This window comes from Balaenoptera musculus, chromosome 14 (genome assembly GCF_009873245.2).
Source record: "Balaenoptera musculus isolate JJ_BM4_2016_0621 chromosome 14, mBalMus1.pri.v3, whole genome shotgun sequence".
NCBI lineage: Eukaryota > Metazoa > Chordata > Mammalia > Artiodactyla > Balaenopteridae > Balaenoptera > Balaenoptera musculus.
This window is the reverse complement of record NC_045798.1, coordinates 72,251,130-72,269,709: the sequence shown is the minus strand read 5'-3', so window position 1 is coordinate 72,269,709 and position 18,580 is coordinate 72,251,130. Positions and strand designations below refer to the sequence as shown.

The window sequence follows — 18,580 nt, the reverse complement described above, 5'->3', positions numbered from 1 at the left end:
TTAGTGTTCTTTAGTCTGGAAACTTCTCTCTGCCTTTTTTCTTTCATGACTGCCTTTTAATTTGGCTGTGCCACGCGGCATGTGGGATCCTAGTTCCCTGACCAGGGATCGAACCTGAGCCCCCTGTATTGGAAGCGCAGAGTCCCAGCCACTGGACCGCCAGGGAAGTCCCGTGACTGCCTTTTTTGAAAGTTAAAAGCAACACCAGTCTACTGTAGTAGCCACTAGGCACATGTGACATTTTTTATGTGACTAGGGCAACTGAGGAACTGAATTTTTAGTTTTATCTATTTTTAATTGATTTAGTTTTAAATTTACACATGTGGCTAATGGCTATCTCATTGTACAGTGCAGGTCTGGACCATTTGTCTTACACAGTGTCCCACAGTCTGGATTTGAATGATTGTTTTCTCATGATTCTTTCCTCATTATTGGCAAGTTGATTGCATAAGTAGTGATACTTATTTCCAATTACATATTTTCCAAATATGTCAATTTGCAATTATGTCAAGTATACAATATTATGCCAGTTTGTCCCAGACAGTGTTGTATAACAGAGCACTTTAATGCAACTGTTCGAATATGATACTTGTTTTGTGTGCCCCATGATAAATTAAAAAGCAATTTTAAATTATTTACCTATTTAGTTTATTTTCATTATTAAGGTATTGGAAGTATGACTGCAATGTTGTCTTCAAGCCTGGGGTCTTGATCCTACATATAGTATGGAAGAGGCATCTCAGTAGGATGGTAGACAAATGTTTGAAAGATTTTGTCACATTTTCAAGGCAAATGTTCAGGAAGTTCAGAATAATTCTGTAGTAGTAGAACTTAGCTATGTAGTGCTCCTTTTCTTCCTGCCTCCCTTTTTTTTTTTTTTAATTTTTTTTATTTTTGGCTGCGTTGGGCCTTCGTTGCTGCACGAGGGCTTTCTCTAGTTGCGGTGCGCAGGCTTCTCATTGTGGTGGCTTCTCATGTTGCAGAGCACGGGCTCTAGGTGCATGGACTTCAGTAGTTGTGGCATCGGGCTTAGTTGCTCTCTGGCATGTGGGATCTTCCCGGACCAGGGCTCGAACCCGTGTCCCCTGCATTGGCAGGCATATTCTTAACCACTGCGCCACCAGGGAAGTCCCTGCCTCCCTTTTTGAATTGGCTACATTATGTTACCCTGAGTAATACATTTAACATCTAATGCAATGTAATATTTGATATAATAGAAAAGAATATTTTGGCTTTGGAAGCATTTAAGCTAGTTTATGAATAATTAAGGGTCTATTCTAATGGATTATTACCATATTGATAATTATTTGAAATGTAAAGTTTTCTTTAGTCTTTCAGAACTATATACACATGTACTAGTATGTGTATTAGTATTCGTAATAAAGACTGATAGAATGGTGAACATGTAACTGATAATTTAGAATACTTGGTAATCTTTATTTTTTTATTTTTTATTTTTTTAAAATTACTTGGTAAACTTTAAAAACAGTTTTTGTTTAGTAGATGAAATGGATACTTTTGTAGAAAAATAGTTTCAAAATCAACTCCACTAGAAGCAGAACTCCTAAATAGACCAATCACCATTGAGGAAGTAGAGAAAATAGTAAAAGAGCTCTTCCATAAATACCAAGATGACTTCACAGGGAAATTCTGCCAAATCTCTAAAGATCAGGTAGTCTGGTGTTAACTGCAACTACTCAAGACCGTATAAAAAGAGAGAAAACTTAAAAATTTCTTTTTGAAGTAAGTTATGACGTTGATCCCAGAATCTGACAAAGTTTGCAGCAAAAAAGAAAGCTACCAACCAGTTCCAGTTAGGAATATTGGTGTACAAATCTTAAATAAAATATTAGTAAACAAAATTCTGCAATCTAGAGGAGAAAAATCATAATTTCCTAATATGGGGAAAAAGCATTTGACAGAATGCAATATCTATTTATTCCTAAAGCGTTCAATAAAATTTTAATGGGGAAGTACTGGAGGCATTCCCACTGAAGTCAGAAACAAGACAGGGATGACCACTGTCACTGCAACTCCATGGCGTTGTGTTGAAAGTATTAGCCAAACACATACAAGAAAATGTTAAATGACACCACAGGGAAGCACTCAGCAAAATCCAAAATATAAGAAATCTATAGGCTAAATGACTATAGATTAAAAGAGATTTAAGAGACATTAACCAAATATGGTATTTGTACTTTTCTTGGATTCTTATTCTGAGACTAAGTAATTTCAACTGTAAAACATTTATGAGACAGTTGAAGAAATTTGAACATTGATATTGATGATATTAAAATATTATTGTTTTAGTTGTGATAATGATATTGAGGATTTTTTTTTGAGTACTTATCTCTTGTGAACACACTGAAATGTTCATGAATGAAATGAAAAAATTGTCTAAAATTTACTTGAAAAGAATTGGGAGAAAGGTTGGGGAATGGTTACAGGGTAAAGGTGAGATAAGAGTGGGCATGAGTTGATGATAATTGTAGCTGGGAGGTGGATACCTGAGGTTCACTGTATTAGTCTATTTGTGTATGTTTGGAATTTTCCATGATAAAAATTTTTTAAATAGTTATTTGCTATTCATCTTTAAACTCTTCACGGATATAGGTTTACAGAGTGCATGATTACTAGAAGAGGGAGGTGGGCTTTCTTTGGATATTTTGTAGATATTTTAATTTGCATATTTTCCACTGCAAAACACTGTTATTAAAAAATGTATAAGTCAACATTTAATAATCTTTGTGTTAAAGTCTTGGTTTTGGATTCTTATTAAGTGGACTAAGCCTAAATTTGGCTTTAATTATTAGTGGTAGATATCAGTTAGAAGTTCAAATGAAAGGGTTATTATAAAAATTTTAGTAACTGTTTTAAATGAGATAGAAGTTTTCTTTAAAATTGCTTAATCAAGGGAGAGTCACTCCAATATAAAATAAAAAGTTTAAAAAAAAAAGAACCACATACAAGGATGTATTGTACAACACAGGGAATAGTCAGTATCTTATAGTAACTGTAAATGGAATATAACCTTTAAAAATTGTTAATCACTATGTTGTACCCCAGAAACATAATATTGTACAATAAAAAAAAAGAACCATTTACATTTCTTATTAAGATTTTTATACCAAATCCAAATGCTTTGCCTAAAGTCTTGGTTTATTTTTTTTCAGATGGATTTAATGCCTTTTATTAACAAAGCTGGCTGTGAATGTCTTAATGAAAGTGACGAGCATGGATTTGACAACTGTTTACGAAAAGACATGACCTTCTTGGAATCTGATTGTGATGAACAGGTAACCGAATGCTTAAGGCTTGTAGGGATTATCAGTATTTATGCCTGCTCTTGTTTCTTATTCAGATTTCCATCTCATGATTTCATGTTTCTCTTTTCCAGATGCTCACTTCTTTCTTCCTTTTTATAACTTCACCCCTGTCCTTTGACCCTGCAGACCCCCCTCGTTTCTTTGTTCTTCTATGCCAGCTGCACTACAGAGAATCACCGATCTCTTGGATTGCCCTGAAGGCTGAGTTGAGCCTTCACTCTTCTTAAGTCCTTTTGTTCATTCTTGACTTGCCTTCATACTTCCTGCACGACTTGGTCCCTGAGAAATAGAGACTAATTAGATGAGCACTCCCTGTATGTCTAGTCCTCACTCCCAGTTGTAAACCTGTTGTATTTCCCTATACTTCCCAGCATTATTGTCCCAGAGGAAGTAGTGTAGTATAGTACTGCCTTTATCAAGCCATCTCTGTCTTCATCTTGACTGTTATTTTTCTTAATTTAATTTCTATTGCATTGCCTCTGCTTTGTCCCCATTTCCTGTTCATCTTTTACATGTTCACAAAAGTTATTTCTCTAAAATATAAATCTGATCATGCTTCTCTTTCTTAAAAGAGTTAAATGGTTCTTCAGTGACTTCAGGAAGAAGGTATCGTATTCTTGCTGACTTTATCTGCTTCTAGCTTTCTACTCTCATAATCCTCTTCACCTGTGGTTCAAGTCTCTAAGCGTGTCATGCTTATTTTCTGACACACAATTACAGGTCAAGTGTAAAAGGTACTTACATAACCAAAGGGAGTAATTTAAGTATTTTCTTAAGCAAATAGACCACAGTGATTTGAAATCATAAATCCAAATCCCATCTTTCTTTGCTCCAGCCAGAGCTACCTTACTGTGTAGCTTTGAGAATATCATTCACATTGTGCTCCTTGTAAATGGTGGCCTGAAAATAATGTGGTGATGCGTATCAGAAGGACTGGCTACAGCTTCCCTGAAATCTTCCTGCCAAGGAAATCTTCCTCCCAGGGTAGAAGAAACATAGGTACCTACATCAGACAGAATTTTAGCTGGAAAGAAGATTGAGTGAATGAATCAGAGATAGGCATTTCGGCATTGTTTTGTGTTCCAGTTCCCTTACCTGGCTTTTCAGATTCAGTTAGTCAAATAAATTTAGGATGGAGGTTTGGAGGTTACTGTTAGAGCTGTGAGTCCTGTTCTCTTGAGTTTTGTATCAAATAGAGTCCATTTGAGGTCTAGTCTCTCCACGTAGCCTGCGTGCATTGTCTCCAAATTGTCAAGTGACGTGGGGTGGATGCTTCCACAAATAAATTGTTTTGGAAAATAATAAGCTTAATATGCTAAAATACATAGTTTAAATTTTAATTTTGGGATTTTGTTTGATTTTTTTGGAAAGCAGATTGCTTATCAGTTTTAGGTCACAAGACTTTAGGTTCTTACATATAATTTTAGTTAATTCTGTTAAATTTTGTTGTTATTTCTTTATACGAATAACACATTAATGTATTTCTCAAATGTCAACCTAATCAAGTTACTTTCAACTTACTGATATTCTGTATTACATTGGTTTTGTTAGATGAATTAAATTTTGTCTGCTTCTTAATTATTTAAATCTCCTTAGCTATTGTGTTATTTAAGGTGTTCAACAACCCTTTAAAAATGAAACTATTATTTTCTTCACAGCTACTTATTACCGTGGCATTCAATCAGCCTGTTAAGCTTTACTCAATGAAATTTCAAGGGCCGGATAATGGTGAGTAATGGACAGCTTTTCTTTAAACTAACTTTCTGCTCTGTAGACCTGCTAGCACATATTTAAAACCTTTCTTTTTTTTCTTTTCCTTTTTTTTAAATTGAGGTATAGTTGATGTATACTCCTATGTAAGTTTTAAGTGTACAACATAGTGATTCACAATTTTTAAGGGTTATTCCATTTATAGTAATTCTAAAATATTGGCTGTATTCCCTGTGTTGTACAGTATATCCTTGTAGCTTATTCATTTTATACATAGTAGTTTGTACCTCTTAGTCTCCTACCCCTATCTTGCTCCTCCTCCCTCCCCTCTTCCACACTGGTAACCACTAGTTTGTTTTCTTTATCTGTGAGTCTGTTTCTTTTTTGTTATATTCCCAAGTTTGTCTTATTTTTCAGATTCCACGTATAAGTGATATCATACAGCATTTGTCTTTCTCTGTCTGACCTATTTCACTTAGCATAATACCCTCCAGGTCCATCCATGTTGTTGCAAATGGCAAAATTTCATTCTTTTTTATGGTTGAGTAGGATTCCATTGTATATATATTTACTACATCTTCTTTATCCATTCTGTTGATGGACACCTAGGTTAAAACTTTTTATTAAATAGAGGTAAAGATTTCTTGTTTTGGGAAGGAGTGAAATTGTTCTTAAAACAAAGCAGTGGGTAAATAATGTGCGATTATTGGACCGAAAGTAATAAAGAAACGTTTACCCTTTTTCCAAAGTTTTTTTTTTTTTTTTTTTTTAGAGAAAGAGGGTCTTTTCTTTTTTTTTTTTTTTTTTTTAATTTTATTTATTTATTTATTTATGGCTGTGTTGGGTCTTCGTTTCTGTGCAAGGGCTTTCTTCTAGTTGTGGCAAGCGGGGGCCACTCTTCATCGTGGTGCGCGGGCCTCTCACTATCGCGGCCTCTCTTGTTGCGGAGCACAGGCTCCAGATGTGCAGGCTCAGTAATTGTGGCTCACGGGCCCAGTTGCTCCGCGGCATGTGGGATCTTCCCAGACCAGGGCTCGAACCCGTGTCCCCTGCATTGGCAGGCAGATTCTCAACCACTGTGCCACCCGGGAAGCCCCAAAGTTTTTTATTTTAGAATTTAAGTTCCCTCTTAATCTGAAAACAAGGGAGCCCTTTCTTCCAACTAAAGATTCTAAGTTTGAGGTAGCTATTTTTCAGGATCAGAACTGGGAGAGTTATTTCACATTCCTCCTGTTATAGGTGATAAGACAGGCTCTAGATCTTCCTATTTGTGCTCTAATTGTAGTTTCATCTTCTTTATACATATTATGATGCTCTAAACATGATTGTACAGACTTGGCATCTTTCTTTTCATTAAATAAAGAATTGCCCTATTCACCCTCCCACCCCCTTTTTTCTGTTTCTTACTGAAGTGTTTTTTGCTGGTTGGGGTGGACGTGGGAGGGGGCATGGGGTGGGGAGTGGGGACTAGGATTTTGGTTTTTTTAGTTGATTGGGAGAAACAGTACACTTATCAGGTAGCATTCCCTTATCATTTACTATTCTAAATTTTCGTGTATTAATGATTTTTCACTAATAAAATTGTTTGTTTATTCTGAGAATACAAAGTATTTATAAAAGCAAATGCTATAGAAATGAGTATTTAAGCAGTGTGACTATCTTAAGATTCTTTAATCAGTCACAAAACACTGGTCTGAAGTTAAAAGGACTAAGACATTCTATCAATATGATTTTACCACTGAGCACATCCTAATCCCTAAGATGAATTTTGGTAGTTTGTGTAATTAACTTCCATCTGGCTAAATGTTGTCACTGATAGTGCTTTCCTCCTAAATAACAAAATGTACCAACTGATGGCAACTGCAAGACCCAGGTCAATGTTATTTCTTTATGAAGCTTTCTTCTGCATGTGCTGTCCGACTCCACTGCCGCCTCCCCTAACCTCCTCACTGAGAGTTGTACATGTATCGTAGTATGTCTTCTGTAGTTGAGGGCAAGGACTCTGTGTATATGTTGTGCATGTACGTATATATGTATGTGTTTTCATCTAGTATCCCTAGTACTTAGTATAGTTTTAGCAGGCCAAGAATATACCAGTAAATGTCTGTTGGGGGGGGGAAGTATGGTTGTGAAAATACTCAGACTTTCTTAAAATTTCTAAAGATAGAGGTAGTTATGTGCATATGTGTTTATGGCCTTCTGTTTGTATAGTGTGAATGTAATGATAAAGGGAACAAAGTATTGTATGTTTGGTGTTAGCATTTAATTTTATTCTACCACTTTATAGGTCAGGGTCCTAAGTATGTAAAAATTTTTATCAATCTACCCCGGTCTATGGATTTTGAAGAGGCAGAAAGAAGTGAGCCAACTCAAGCTCTGGAACTAACAGAGGATGATATTAAAGAAGATGGTATTGTCCCACTTCGTTATGTAAAGTTTCAGAATGTTAACAGTGTAACTGTAAGTAGTATTTCATTCAGATATATTTAACGGGTTGTGGGTGACAGTTCATGCCATCTTTAGTATCCTAGCTGATTCCAGGTGATCCTTAAAAGTAGTAATTGTCCACTTGGTTTGAAATGCATAAACATGTCTAATGAGCTAATTAAATTTTCTTCTTTCTAATTCATCTGTGTGCCCTAAAGAGGAAAGATGGATTGATTTTTTTTAAATTTGTGGATTTGTCAGTTTACATATATATATATTATGTATATATCTTTGGCAACTTTTGTTAAAAGTTTATTCTAGAACATTTATACTTAAATAGAAGATATTTGTGCTTCCTTCATACCTGGTGATGAGTGATGATACGTCTGTAAAGTCCAATTTCCTTTTCTAGAATATAGAGTTTTTAATAGTGTAGTGGCCATGATCTCAGTAAAAATGACTTGTAAAAGATAGTTTTATATTATCTTAATTTACATTAAGAAAGCAGCAGCTTTTTAGCAGTTATTAGTTGCTTTTGTGAATTTTAGTGTTAAAACCCAGCACATGCTTCTAAACCACCCGTCCAGCCTAGCCTGTTCCTTCAGAGGCGGGGGCAGGAGGGTTATAAAAGAGTAGTAGGATACCTAGAAAACGGAGTGGGAACCAGCACAGAGTCACTTGAGAAGAAGGTGTGCCAAGCTAATGGGATTTCTTTGTGTTAGTGGATTCTGGTTTTTGTAAATTAGAAGAATGCCATAGCATGTGTTCATTTTAGGAGGTTTTCAGTGGAATTTCACAGAATATACTTCGTGGTAAGATGAAGGATTATATAAAGCTGAGTTTTCAGTAGTTGAAATATTTTACCCAGATGAAATTAAAGAAAATGGTTGTAACATACTGGAACACTGGTTATGAAATATTGTTTTCACTTTACTCATATTTGTAACATTCAATTAATAACACCTGTTGCTTTATTTAGTGATGGGAGGAAGGCATTTGTTTATTGGAAAAGCCCTTTAAACCCAGAGATCCTAATATAATCTCCTCTATCTTTGAGAATCATTGAACATAGTTATCTCATGATAGGTTCACAGTCTTCACTGTGTCCTGTCAAAATCAAAATTTTAGTCAGTGACTTAAATCCCGACACAGAAAGCATGCCTGTCACTTTTTTTGGTGATAAAATTGAAATTGAAATGACAGTTTTGATCAGGAAGTCTAATCAGAATAAGTAGATGGATTTTAAAAGCAGTAAATATAAACTGTTGTGCTTAGATTAAAAAAGCATTGCAAATAAATAGAGAGCTAGTTTAATAGTCTACTTATAGACTTAGAGTTTTTAATTGAATAGCTCAGTTTGAGATGAATCTGTGGTTTCCTGTAAAAACAGCAGAAACTGATTGCTTAGTGCCATCTGAGAATGAAAAAAGTATGTTGCTGAATTCAAGAGAGGTAATAATCTTAAGTAGACAGCATTTAGAGTATTATTTTTTTTAATAGAGCAAATTTTAAAAATCCAGTATATTGAAAAAGGATCTATGAGTAAAGTGTCTGTCTCCTAACATGCTGAGGGGAGTTTTTAAATAGAAAGTGTGAAGAGCCAAGCTTAAAAATCATGTAAGCCACAGTATAGTTTTAGGACCCTATTTCCAGTACTATTTTTTTCTTTTAAAATTGTAGGAAATAGAATGAATGAAGGATTATCAGAAAGAATATAACTGCAGAGGTTTTCCTCAGTGAAAAATTATAATTTTAGTAAAGTTTCAGTAGCACTCTGACCATTGTAATCATGAATTTCATACTCTTTCAACATTCTCTGTAAATAATTTAACTATGACCCTTCCACACCATCACACTAAATCATCAAGAACTTGTGTATGTGAGTGTCTTGCCATGACATCCCTGGAGAAGGTAAGAATATCTGGGCAAACAATAGAATTAATAATGCTATAGGAGTACTAGTCTAAATGTAATTTGGATTAATCCTTACAAAGAATGGAAGGTATTTTTATTAATAACCTAAGGAAATTGATTAAAGCATGTCTATAAAAGAAGGAGTGTAATCATTAATGTGAAAATTCTTTCCTTTTTTGGGGTGTGTGTGTGTGTGTGTGTGTGTGTGTAGATATTTGTTCAGTCCAATCAAGGTGAAGAAGAAACAACAAGAATTTCATATTTTACTTTTATTGGGACTCCAGTCCAGGCAACAAATATGAATGACTTCAAACGAGTAAGTTTGTTTAAATGATAGCTAGGAGAAATAAAAATAACAATTTTAAAGCCATCAAAATCATACCATGTCATGAAATTTTATAAGGTTAAACAGAACAGTAGGTTCTTCTAATCACAGTTTTAGATTTCTTACTAAACGAAATCTCTAATAAAAATAAGTCCTACTGATATAGTGTCTGTTACGAATGGCATCCAAATAAGAGGGGCAAAAATTATTGTTTGGTTATAGAAAGTAGTTAGGAATAATGAAAAATAGTAGTAGTAAGTTAAATCATTATTAATGAATTTTTAAGAACTTTGCTTATATTAAGATTTTGATTATCATTGTTTCTGATGAAAACATATTTAAAATGACAATTTTAATCAAAAAGAATGGACTCAGTTTTACTACACTGAGATGCTTTCAAACCATGTCTTCGTGCTGAAAGAACACATTTCAGCAAATAACTATTCAGTGAACAGGCATATATGTATGTATTCAGTGAATTTTTTTGTTTTTTGTTTTTGAGGACATAGTCCTAAAGTTTGTGAAAAAATTTATAAGTTACATGGGACCTTTAGGAAAGAGAACATTTTTTTCATTCTTGGAACTACTTCTAATTGGTAACAGTTCATTTAGGATGACTCTTATAATATACAACCACAGATCATAGATGTACTACCAAGAACTTTATCAGTACAGAACCCAGTTGCTGTACACAGACTAAATGTGCAGCAGCACCGGAGATGTAGGTTTTACTGTGTTTCAGATGGCTGCATTTGACGGGCAGTCTAGAACTTGGGGTTATTATAAGAGAGGAAGAGTTTCCCTAGCACTGCCAATGCCTGGAGGAAGAGGCACCTGGCTTAAAACTTAGAGCCCTGTTTGGGGAATTGGAGCCGTGGAACACCCTGAAAACTTATTCTTTTTGATGGCACTGCAGATCTAATTTTAATCCAATAACAAAAATTCATAAAATTTCATAACGGTGGATGAGCTTATAAAATTGTACGCTGTTTTTGCAAAATTGATAACCTTGACAATAGATATTTTAATGTCATTTTCCAATTGCTATCTTTCTGTCTCACAGCATAGTTAACTTTTGGGAGGTTTAGGAACAGTTATTTACTTAGATCTGTCATGTCAAATGTTTGACATGCACATAATGACAGGTCAGAAGAAGCAGAGATTAAACATCTACGTTTTTATGATATGAAATATGCTGCACTGGGAAACTGTGAGCAACAGAGTCGTTTTGGCCGCCTGCTTTGCTACTTTGCTTGTTTGAATTAAATGCCATTGGATTTGGCTTTAACCGTGCCTTGCATAGTTTCTTTTTAGCTCAGTTCTTTCCTAAGATCTATTATTCTAAATCCTGTTATTTCCTCATATCATTAATTCACCTCTGGTTTCCTGCTTCTCACCTCAGCTTATGCTACTTGATTTCCATTTTTCCTTTAGGTAACCCCTACTCTATCTTGTCCATCTTCTTACCAGCCTGCCCTTCAGTTATAGTTTTTCTAATGTGCATTAATAATTGTCTATCTAAGGATGTCTCCACCTCTTTGTTTTTAACATCCCCCCTCACATCCCTTCTAGCCTATTTTCTCTCTTTGTTGACTATCAAACTACCTTTTTTGGACTGTCTTCAGGATAGCAAAGGTATTTTTCTTTTCTTTTTTGAGAGTATTTGTGTTTGTTTTAAAATGCTATATGTTTAGGTCCTTTTTTACCTTATTGAAAATTACTGCAGAACAGTAGTTCTCAAAACTTTTTGGTCCCAGGACCCCTTCACAGTATTAAAGATTATTGAGGACCAATATTTATCTAATATTTACCATTTTAGAAGTTAAAATTGAGAAATTTAAAAAATATTTATTTACAAATAAAATCATTGTTAACACAAGTAATATTTTAAAATATATATATTTCAAAACAAAAACTAATTTTGTGAGAAGAAGAGCATTGTTTTTACACTTAGACAAATTTGTTTATAGTCTAGCTTAATAGAATCCTCTCATTCTCATATCTGCTTCTGCATTCAGTCAGTTCTGCTATCGTAAGTCATGTACCCTCTGGAAAACTTCATTGTACATTTGTGAGACAATGAGAGTTAGTTAAAGAGGGAAATAACAATTTAGCATTATTATGAAAATAGTTTTGACCTTGAAGACTCCCTGAAAGGGTCTCAGGGATGCCCAGCCTGGACCACACTGAGAACTGCTGTGAAAATAGTGTAATGCTATAATGGACTCCCTTCTTGGTGTTCTGGACTTCTTAATCCATTGCTTTTAATGTTTGATAAATTTTAATTGGTTGAATGGTTTTCTTATATATATTAATATTACATTTTCTTTCAGTAGTTTCTGAATGAGTTTTGTTCTTGTGTCATTCATTGAACTCTAGGGTTATTCCTCAAGAGTAAGCTAATATTTCAGTTTTCTTTATGTTGTGCTAAGTCAGCAACTTCAGTGTAGGAAAACTGCAATTAAAAAGCTAGCTTATGTTTAACTGAAATTGGCCTTGTGTAGAGTTTTATTAGAAACTATCAGTGAGCTTGGTGTTTCTAGTAAAGGAAATAAGCGATACATGGTATGGTACTTGTTGTCCCTGTGGTACTGTGCTAGGTATAGTCATAATCTCTGCCAATAACGAGTTTATATTGTTAAAGGGTAATGCACAAACATTTGGAATGCTAATCAAAATTAATCAAAGCTTAGTTCAAGACTCTCTTCCTCTACAGAGTATTCTCATCCTTTCCCAGCCTGGTGATATTTCCTTCTTCCCAAGAATGGCTGGGAAAATATCAGAATGTTTTGTGAAGGAAAAGGGCCTAGAACTAAACTGGGGGAGTAGAAATGGATAGAGGAAAAGATAGCAGTGGGCACTACTCCAGGTAGAACGGAAAACAGGAACCTTGGGCATGGAAGTGGGAAGGAGCATGTCCTTCATTCGAGGATAGGTCAAGTATGGCACTTCTTTCCTTTATTTAGTCAGTCTGAATTTTTTTTTTTTTTTTTTTTTTTTTTTTTTTTTTATAAAGCCTTGAAACTGCAGTCTTTTTTTTTTTTAAGAAATTCACGTTCTTTTATTTATTTATTTATTTATTTATGACTGTGTTGAGTCTTCGTTTCTGTGTGAGGGCTTTCTCTAGTTGCGGCAAGTGGGGACCACTCTTCATCGCGGTGCGCGGGCCTCTCACCATCGCGGCCTCTCTTGTTGCGGAGCACAGGCTCCAGACGCGCAGGCTCAGTAATTGTGGCTCACGGGCCCAGTTGCTCCGTGGCATGTGGGATCTTCCCAGACCAGGGCTGGAACCCGTGTCCCCTGCATTGGCAGGCAGATTCTCAACCACTGCGCCACCAGGGAAGCCCAGTCAGTCTGAATTTTAAAGGAATTGCACATAGTAATTGGAATTTAAAATTTCAATATAGGTTGGGCATGTATTTTATCAGCACAGAGATTACATAGAATGTAATCTGTGTAGTGAAGAGAACTGTGTAAAATGATTTTAATGAATGATAAAATAGAATTATGTAGCATTTTCAGTTTACATTTTTATGTTGTATGAGTTGTTTCTAGATAATTTTAGTTTTCAGAATGTCATTGATCTTCTCCTTATGTCACTAAGATGACAGAAGCTAAGGTAATGCTGGTGAATCTTGGATGTGGCTAGAAATCTTAGACCACCTTGCATGCTGTTACAGCTTTAGAAGGTTATACTTTTCAGATTTTGGAGACTAGAACATACCTTCCACTGGTCTGTTTTTGGCGCATAAGAAGCATTATGCCCAGATTATAATATATACTTAGGCTTTCTGTTGTAAATGGATTCTTTGTGTTGCAGCATGAAAAAAGCTTGCCATTTTAATTGGAAGTAGATGTTTTCTTTGCTAAAATATGCTCTTTACATGGATTGCTTTATTTGAATACAAAAGTAATATAGGTATACAAAACTGAGCAAAAATGAAGGGGCTTCTGCTTCTTAGGCAATGAGGTGCATTTGAAAGGCAGAGCAGATTTTCTATGACTAATAAAAATAGACTTTTCTTAACTGGCCATTCACCGTATCAGCTATTTTTGTAACATTTTTGTCTGTTTATTTTTCAGCTTTTTTAATCCAACTCAAATGAACTAAAACCAGAAGATTTTTAACAATGAAGTAATATAAAGATTGACCTTATCTCACTCTACTCCCCTCCTTGCTTCTCTGCTCATCTAGCACCTGTCTGCTCTCACCCTTCTCATGTTCTCACCATTGTTGGGGCAAGATTTCTACAGCTTCTGTCATCTGGATCAGCCTTCTTGTTACCTAAATTTCCTCAACCGTCTCTTCTTCAGATCTCATTCTACTCATGTTTCTCAGTTGGCCTTTTATTTGTTTTGGTTTTTGTTCTGGGCTTGCAACTAGGTGCTTTAATTTCATTACCATACCAGGTTGCTCACCCAACTTCTTGTTACTTTTTTTTATTTACTTTCTCCTGTCTCATATTTAATTTTGTACTACATTTTGAGAAATAATTTTGCAATAAAACTTACATTGTTGTAAATGTTTTTAGATTTAACTAGTTGGATAATGTTTTAATCTGATCTAAAGTTTAAATTTTATTTTTTAGAAACTATAGAATCATTTTGGAAATCAAATATGAGCAGTTTCATCAAGTTCTTTTATATCAGTACTAGTGTAATATATTGATTAGGCTGAATTTGAGAGACGTGGGTTTTCTTTTCTCATTGGAACTGTAGCCCCAAAATCTTTTTGCTGATTAATTGTGGGTGTGTCCTGTGCTTTGCCAACGCAAGTGAGTTCAAGGCCAGTTGAAAGACTTATGGACTGAATGTTAGGCTGGGTTAAAATATTAACATAGAAGATCAGTGGACTCTTTACTGAATAAATATTTTTGACATCTAATTTTGATGTACCAAAATTTTTGTCTGAGGTGTAATATAAAGACTTAAAAATGAATAAAAGAGCTTTACTTTTGGGGTGAGAAACTCCATATTGGAATGCTGAATTTCTTCTTTTTTACAGAGAATACACATTGGCAAGTTGAGAGTTATCAACCTGTGAAACAGTATGCAGATTCATGTTTTCTACTGTATCACATCTGCTAAAATTTAAATTTTTAATATTAGTTGTTTTTGTTTTCTTTTGCTTAATCTAATAGCTCTGTGTTTTGTGTGTTCCCAAGGGATATAATGATCAATAATGCTTTCAGTGTTTATCTGCTTAAATTCATTTGCGGTACAGATAGTGCCACCTCCCCTTCTTTCTTAGGAAAGCTCCCCCCAGCTCTTAAAATCTAAATTTCTTAACTCTCATCCACGTACTCTTTTATGAAACTATCTTTTGTATCTTTTTGGCTTCTTGGGCTTTTTAACACATGGTTTCCTTGGATTAGAGAGGAGTTATTTTAAAGTAATAAAAGTGATTTTCCTCAAGATGGGGAAAACAGCATTTCTAGCATCACGTGATTAGGAATTCAGTGGAAAGGGTTTTTATAATCTTTTCCCATGAATGACATTGACCCAGCCATGTTCTATTTTAGACCAGACTTGTACTGAAGACCTTTGTGAGTTTTGCTTGATTCAGATACTACTGTTGGGACCAGAATCAATTTAAAATATGAAAATTATATTTACAGACATACATAGAAATTTTTTTGTATACAAATACATGTTCAATAGCTTGCAAGTAGATTTCCTTAGAGATATTTCTGCCATGAGAATACATTATTATTATAAACTTTAGGTTTAAAGTAAATTGTTTGATTAGAACGTAGTTTTAGAGCCTTCCCACAGAGGATTTGTTTTCTAGAACTATTGGTAGAAACCAAATTTATTCTTTACATTTTTATTCTGCCACATTTATAGCAACTAGAACATTTTTTAAACCCTTCAGTAGAGAATTTTTCTAATCATTGCCTGAAACAAGATTTATTCTTTATCATTTCAGTAGTACATTGTAGCAATCAGGGTTTTTTAAAAATAGAAACTAGGCCAAATTAGTCATTTTTAATCTGTTTTCATTGCATGTCTACATATTGATAGAAAAGTCTAGAAACCTGTCATCTTGGGCGTGAAGACATAAGTTTAGCATACTCTTTTAATTGTACATTATTTTGTGATCGGCATTGGATATCAAATATGTTTCACTCAAGTAGCATCATCTTTTTATTAACTTCTCTAAACTGTCAACCTTGTTTTGAAAAATTGCATTACTTTTCCTTAAAACAGTGTGGGAAACCAAAAATAGCCTGCATGTGTTTTATTTTTAATTTCTAGAGGCTGGGAAGGGAGGGAGGGTCACAGTGTGCTTCAACAGTGAAGATATACTGCATGCCAAAAAATTGCAAAGATAAAAATTAATACCAGCTTTTAAAAGTGATTACAATTTGTAATATTATTTTTAAAATAACTCATATTTCTAAATCAATAAGAAGTACACATAAAGTTATTTTTGTTCTTCCTAGGTAGTTGGCAAAAAAGGAGAAAGCCACTAAGGTACAAAAGACACTGGAAGACCATATTGCAATCAGATCTACAGCTCCTGGATAATTGCTTGATTCTCACCAGAGACTTTCAATATTTCATTCATTGCCATTACCAATAAATCATTGCTTTTGTTCAGATGGTATCACTAGTGTTTCTCTTGTAATCTTAATACATGCAGTTGTAAATAAAAGTAACTACTTTTGCCAAGCTTAATTTTTGTTGTTCTAAATAAGTATTTTCCCTTTCCATTTGTTTGAAAATTGGCCATCTTCTGATTTTAGCAGAGACATAAGTGTCTGGTAGATAGCATGCTGATCAAAAGCCAGTTTCTCTCTCAGAGGAGCAGAACTGTTGTAGGGAATTAAGGAGTGTGTGTGCGCTCACGTGCACACACACAGCAAGTGATTCTCATAAGTGGACTTGGAACAGCTAACCATGTTCCAGTGAGTAACTCACATGTTGGTTAAACAGCATTTGGGTATCTGGGCTATAGAAATTACTCAAATTATCAACTACCAGAATTAAATAAGTTTAATGAGATTTAACTGTTCTCACCTAAAACTATTAGTTAATGGGACCACAGATTTTAAACCCTATTGGATAAACTTCTAAAATTTGAGTTATTTTCTTTACTAGTAGAGGTATGTTGAAATCTGACAGTAGGGAAAAATACAGTACTATGAATTCATGAAGCAACAGGAATTGATCTCTTTTAATCAAGTATTTAATATTTTAACTACCAAAAGATACAGTGTAAATATACAGAGAACATGGGTTAAGGTTGAAAATGAATTAGCCACATATATATGTTTAAAAGGTCTTTCACAAAAGGCTGGCAAGACAAAGCATCTGTTCCTTATTTTTTAAATCTTAAACTGTAATCTAGAAAGTATTAATAAATTTAATTTTTAAATTTTCCTATTTTTAAAATTAAAATTTAATTTTAAAATTTCTCAGTATTTTAAAAATTCAGTGTTTAAAAAGAGTACATAAGACTTAAAATTTTGATTCAGTTGATAATAAATTTGAGGACCTATTTGTCTAGGACTTTGGTCAAGATACTGATTTGCCTTTGAGTCACCAGTGTATTTATCCATGTTTCTGAAAAAAATTATGCACAAGTTTTTGTGGTAAAATAGTCACTTTCTGAAACCCCAATGTCATTAAATAATGTTTAGTTTCTTTGTATGGAAGCACATTAGCTGGTCTGTGGTGATGTCTATTTCATGGTTATGTTGCCTTGGGTCAAGGGGAAGCAGAAGGGCAAGAAATAAAATAAAAGTTCATAACACTCCTTAATATAGACCATCTCAGATGAATCACGTCTGAAATTAAGAGTAAGAGTAATATCAAAAGTTTTGTTTTACACATTCGTACACTTAACAACCTTTTTGGGTAATTGTTGAAGTGCCTCATCTTAAGTATTGATGACCTCATCCTGTTTATACTTGACAATTTGAAAACCCAGTGAAAATAACTTCATATCTGTAAAGGACTGGGCATCAGATTTATATTGTTCATGTGACTTTCTATAACTCGGTTGCATTATACAAACATTTCATAATTATTCAAATTGTAAATAGTGAGAAATGAATGTTTATAGGTAACTGTAACATGTTTCACTATGGGAAGTTTTACAAATAAACATGCGTAGTTGACATTATTTAAGTTACCAAGCTGACATGCTGATGTTTTCTCCTAAAACTGTGTGTGTGTATATACACATACACACATATATATACATAGTTATATGTAACATTGAATTTTCCAGATGAATAGGAAGAGCATTTAAAAAATATAACCTTAGTTACTGTAATGGTAGCCATCCATTACATAGTGTTTTCTAGAAAACAGATATTAGGTTTATTGTTTGTTTTGTCAGACATAGCAAAAAACAGAACAAAACCACAAATACCCCACAAAACTTTTCTCTTGATTTTACTTATATATTACATCAGGATGCATTATCTGGTGTGAAACAATAATGAAATAGCCTATCCATAATAGAAACAAAAATATTTCAGTACAAAGTCTTTGTCAGCATAAGGCTGAGGGCAAAGAGTAGCACACAGGCTACCATACTTTTATGCCCATGGAAGACATTTACGGTCCATTTTGGTCAGGTTATCCCCCGATCTCGTTTTGTTGTAGGTAGCTACTTAATCTGCTGGAGTTGACATGTGAGTTGAAACCTGTCTGCTATCTTTGTCTCAAGGCCTGAGGATGTATACTACATTTCTTGCAGCATTTACAGGTGTGCTGTTACTGTACATTTGGGCTCAGTATTTGATTTATAGCTGCCATCAATACACTTGACATGGCGAGGGTGCTTTTTAACCTAAAACAGTTCAAATCTTCCTATCTTCCTCTTAATGCCTAAGATAAATCTTATTTTGTTTGTTTGTTTCTT

General features: G+C 34.3%; 1 protein-coding gene across 7 annotated transcripts in view; it reads left to right on the top strand.

The window, feature by feature from the left end:
• TXNL1 (thioredoxin like 1) overlaps positions 1–16,383 on the top strand; it is a 34,691-nt gene extending 18,308 nt beyond the window's left edge. For 3 of the 7 annotated variants that reach the window (XM_036822965.1, XM_036822960.1, XM_036822964.1), the window contains 6 exons: positions 3,174–3,296; positions 4,985–5,054; positions 7,324–7,496; positions 9,589–9,693; positions 14,708–14,750; positions 16,149–16,383. In XM_036822965.1, coding sequence (XP_036678860.1) covers positions 3,174–3,296; positions 4,985–5,054; positions 7,324–7,496; positions 9,589–9,693; positions 14,708–14,746 — 510 coding nt within the window. In that variant the 3' untranslated portion in view covers positions 14,747–14,750; positions 16,149–16,383. Of the gene's footprint in view, positions 1–3,173; positions 3,297–4,984; positions 5,055–7,323; positions 7,497–9,588; positions 11,338–13,785; positions 14,671–14,707; positions 14,751–16,148 lie in introns of those variants that run through there. The other 4 variants (XM_036822963.1, XR_005016168.1, XM_036822961.1 and 1 more) reach the window with 4 other exon arrangements.
• Positions 16,384–18,580: the final 2,197 nt, after the last annotated feature.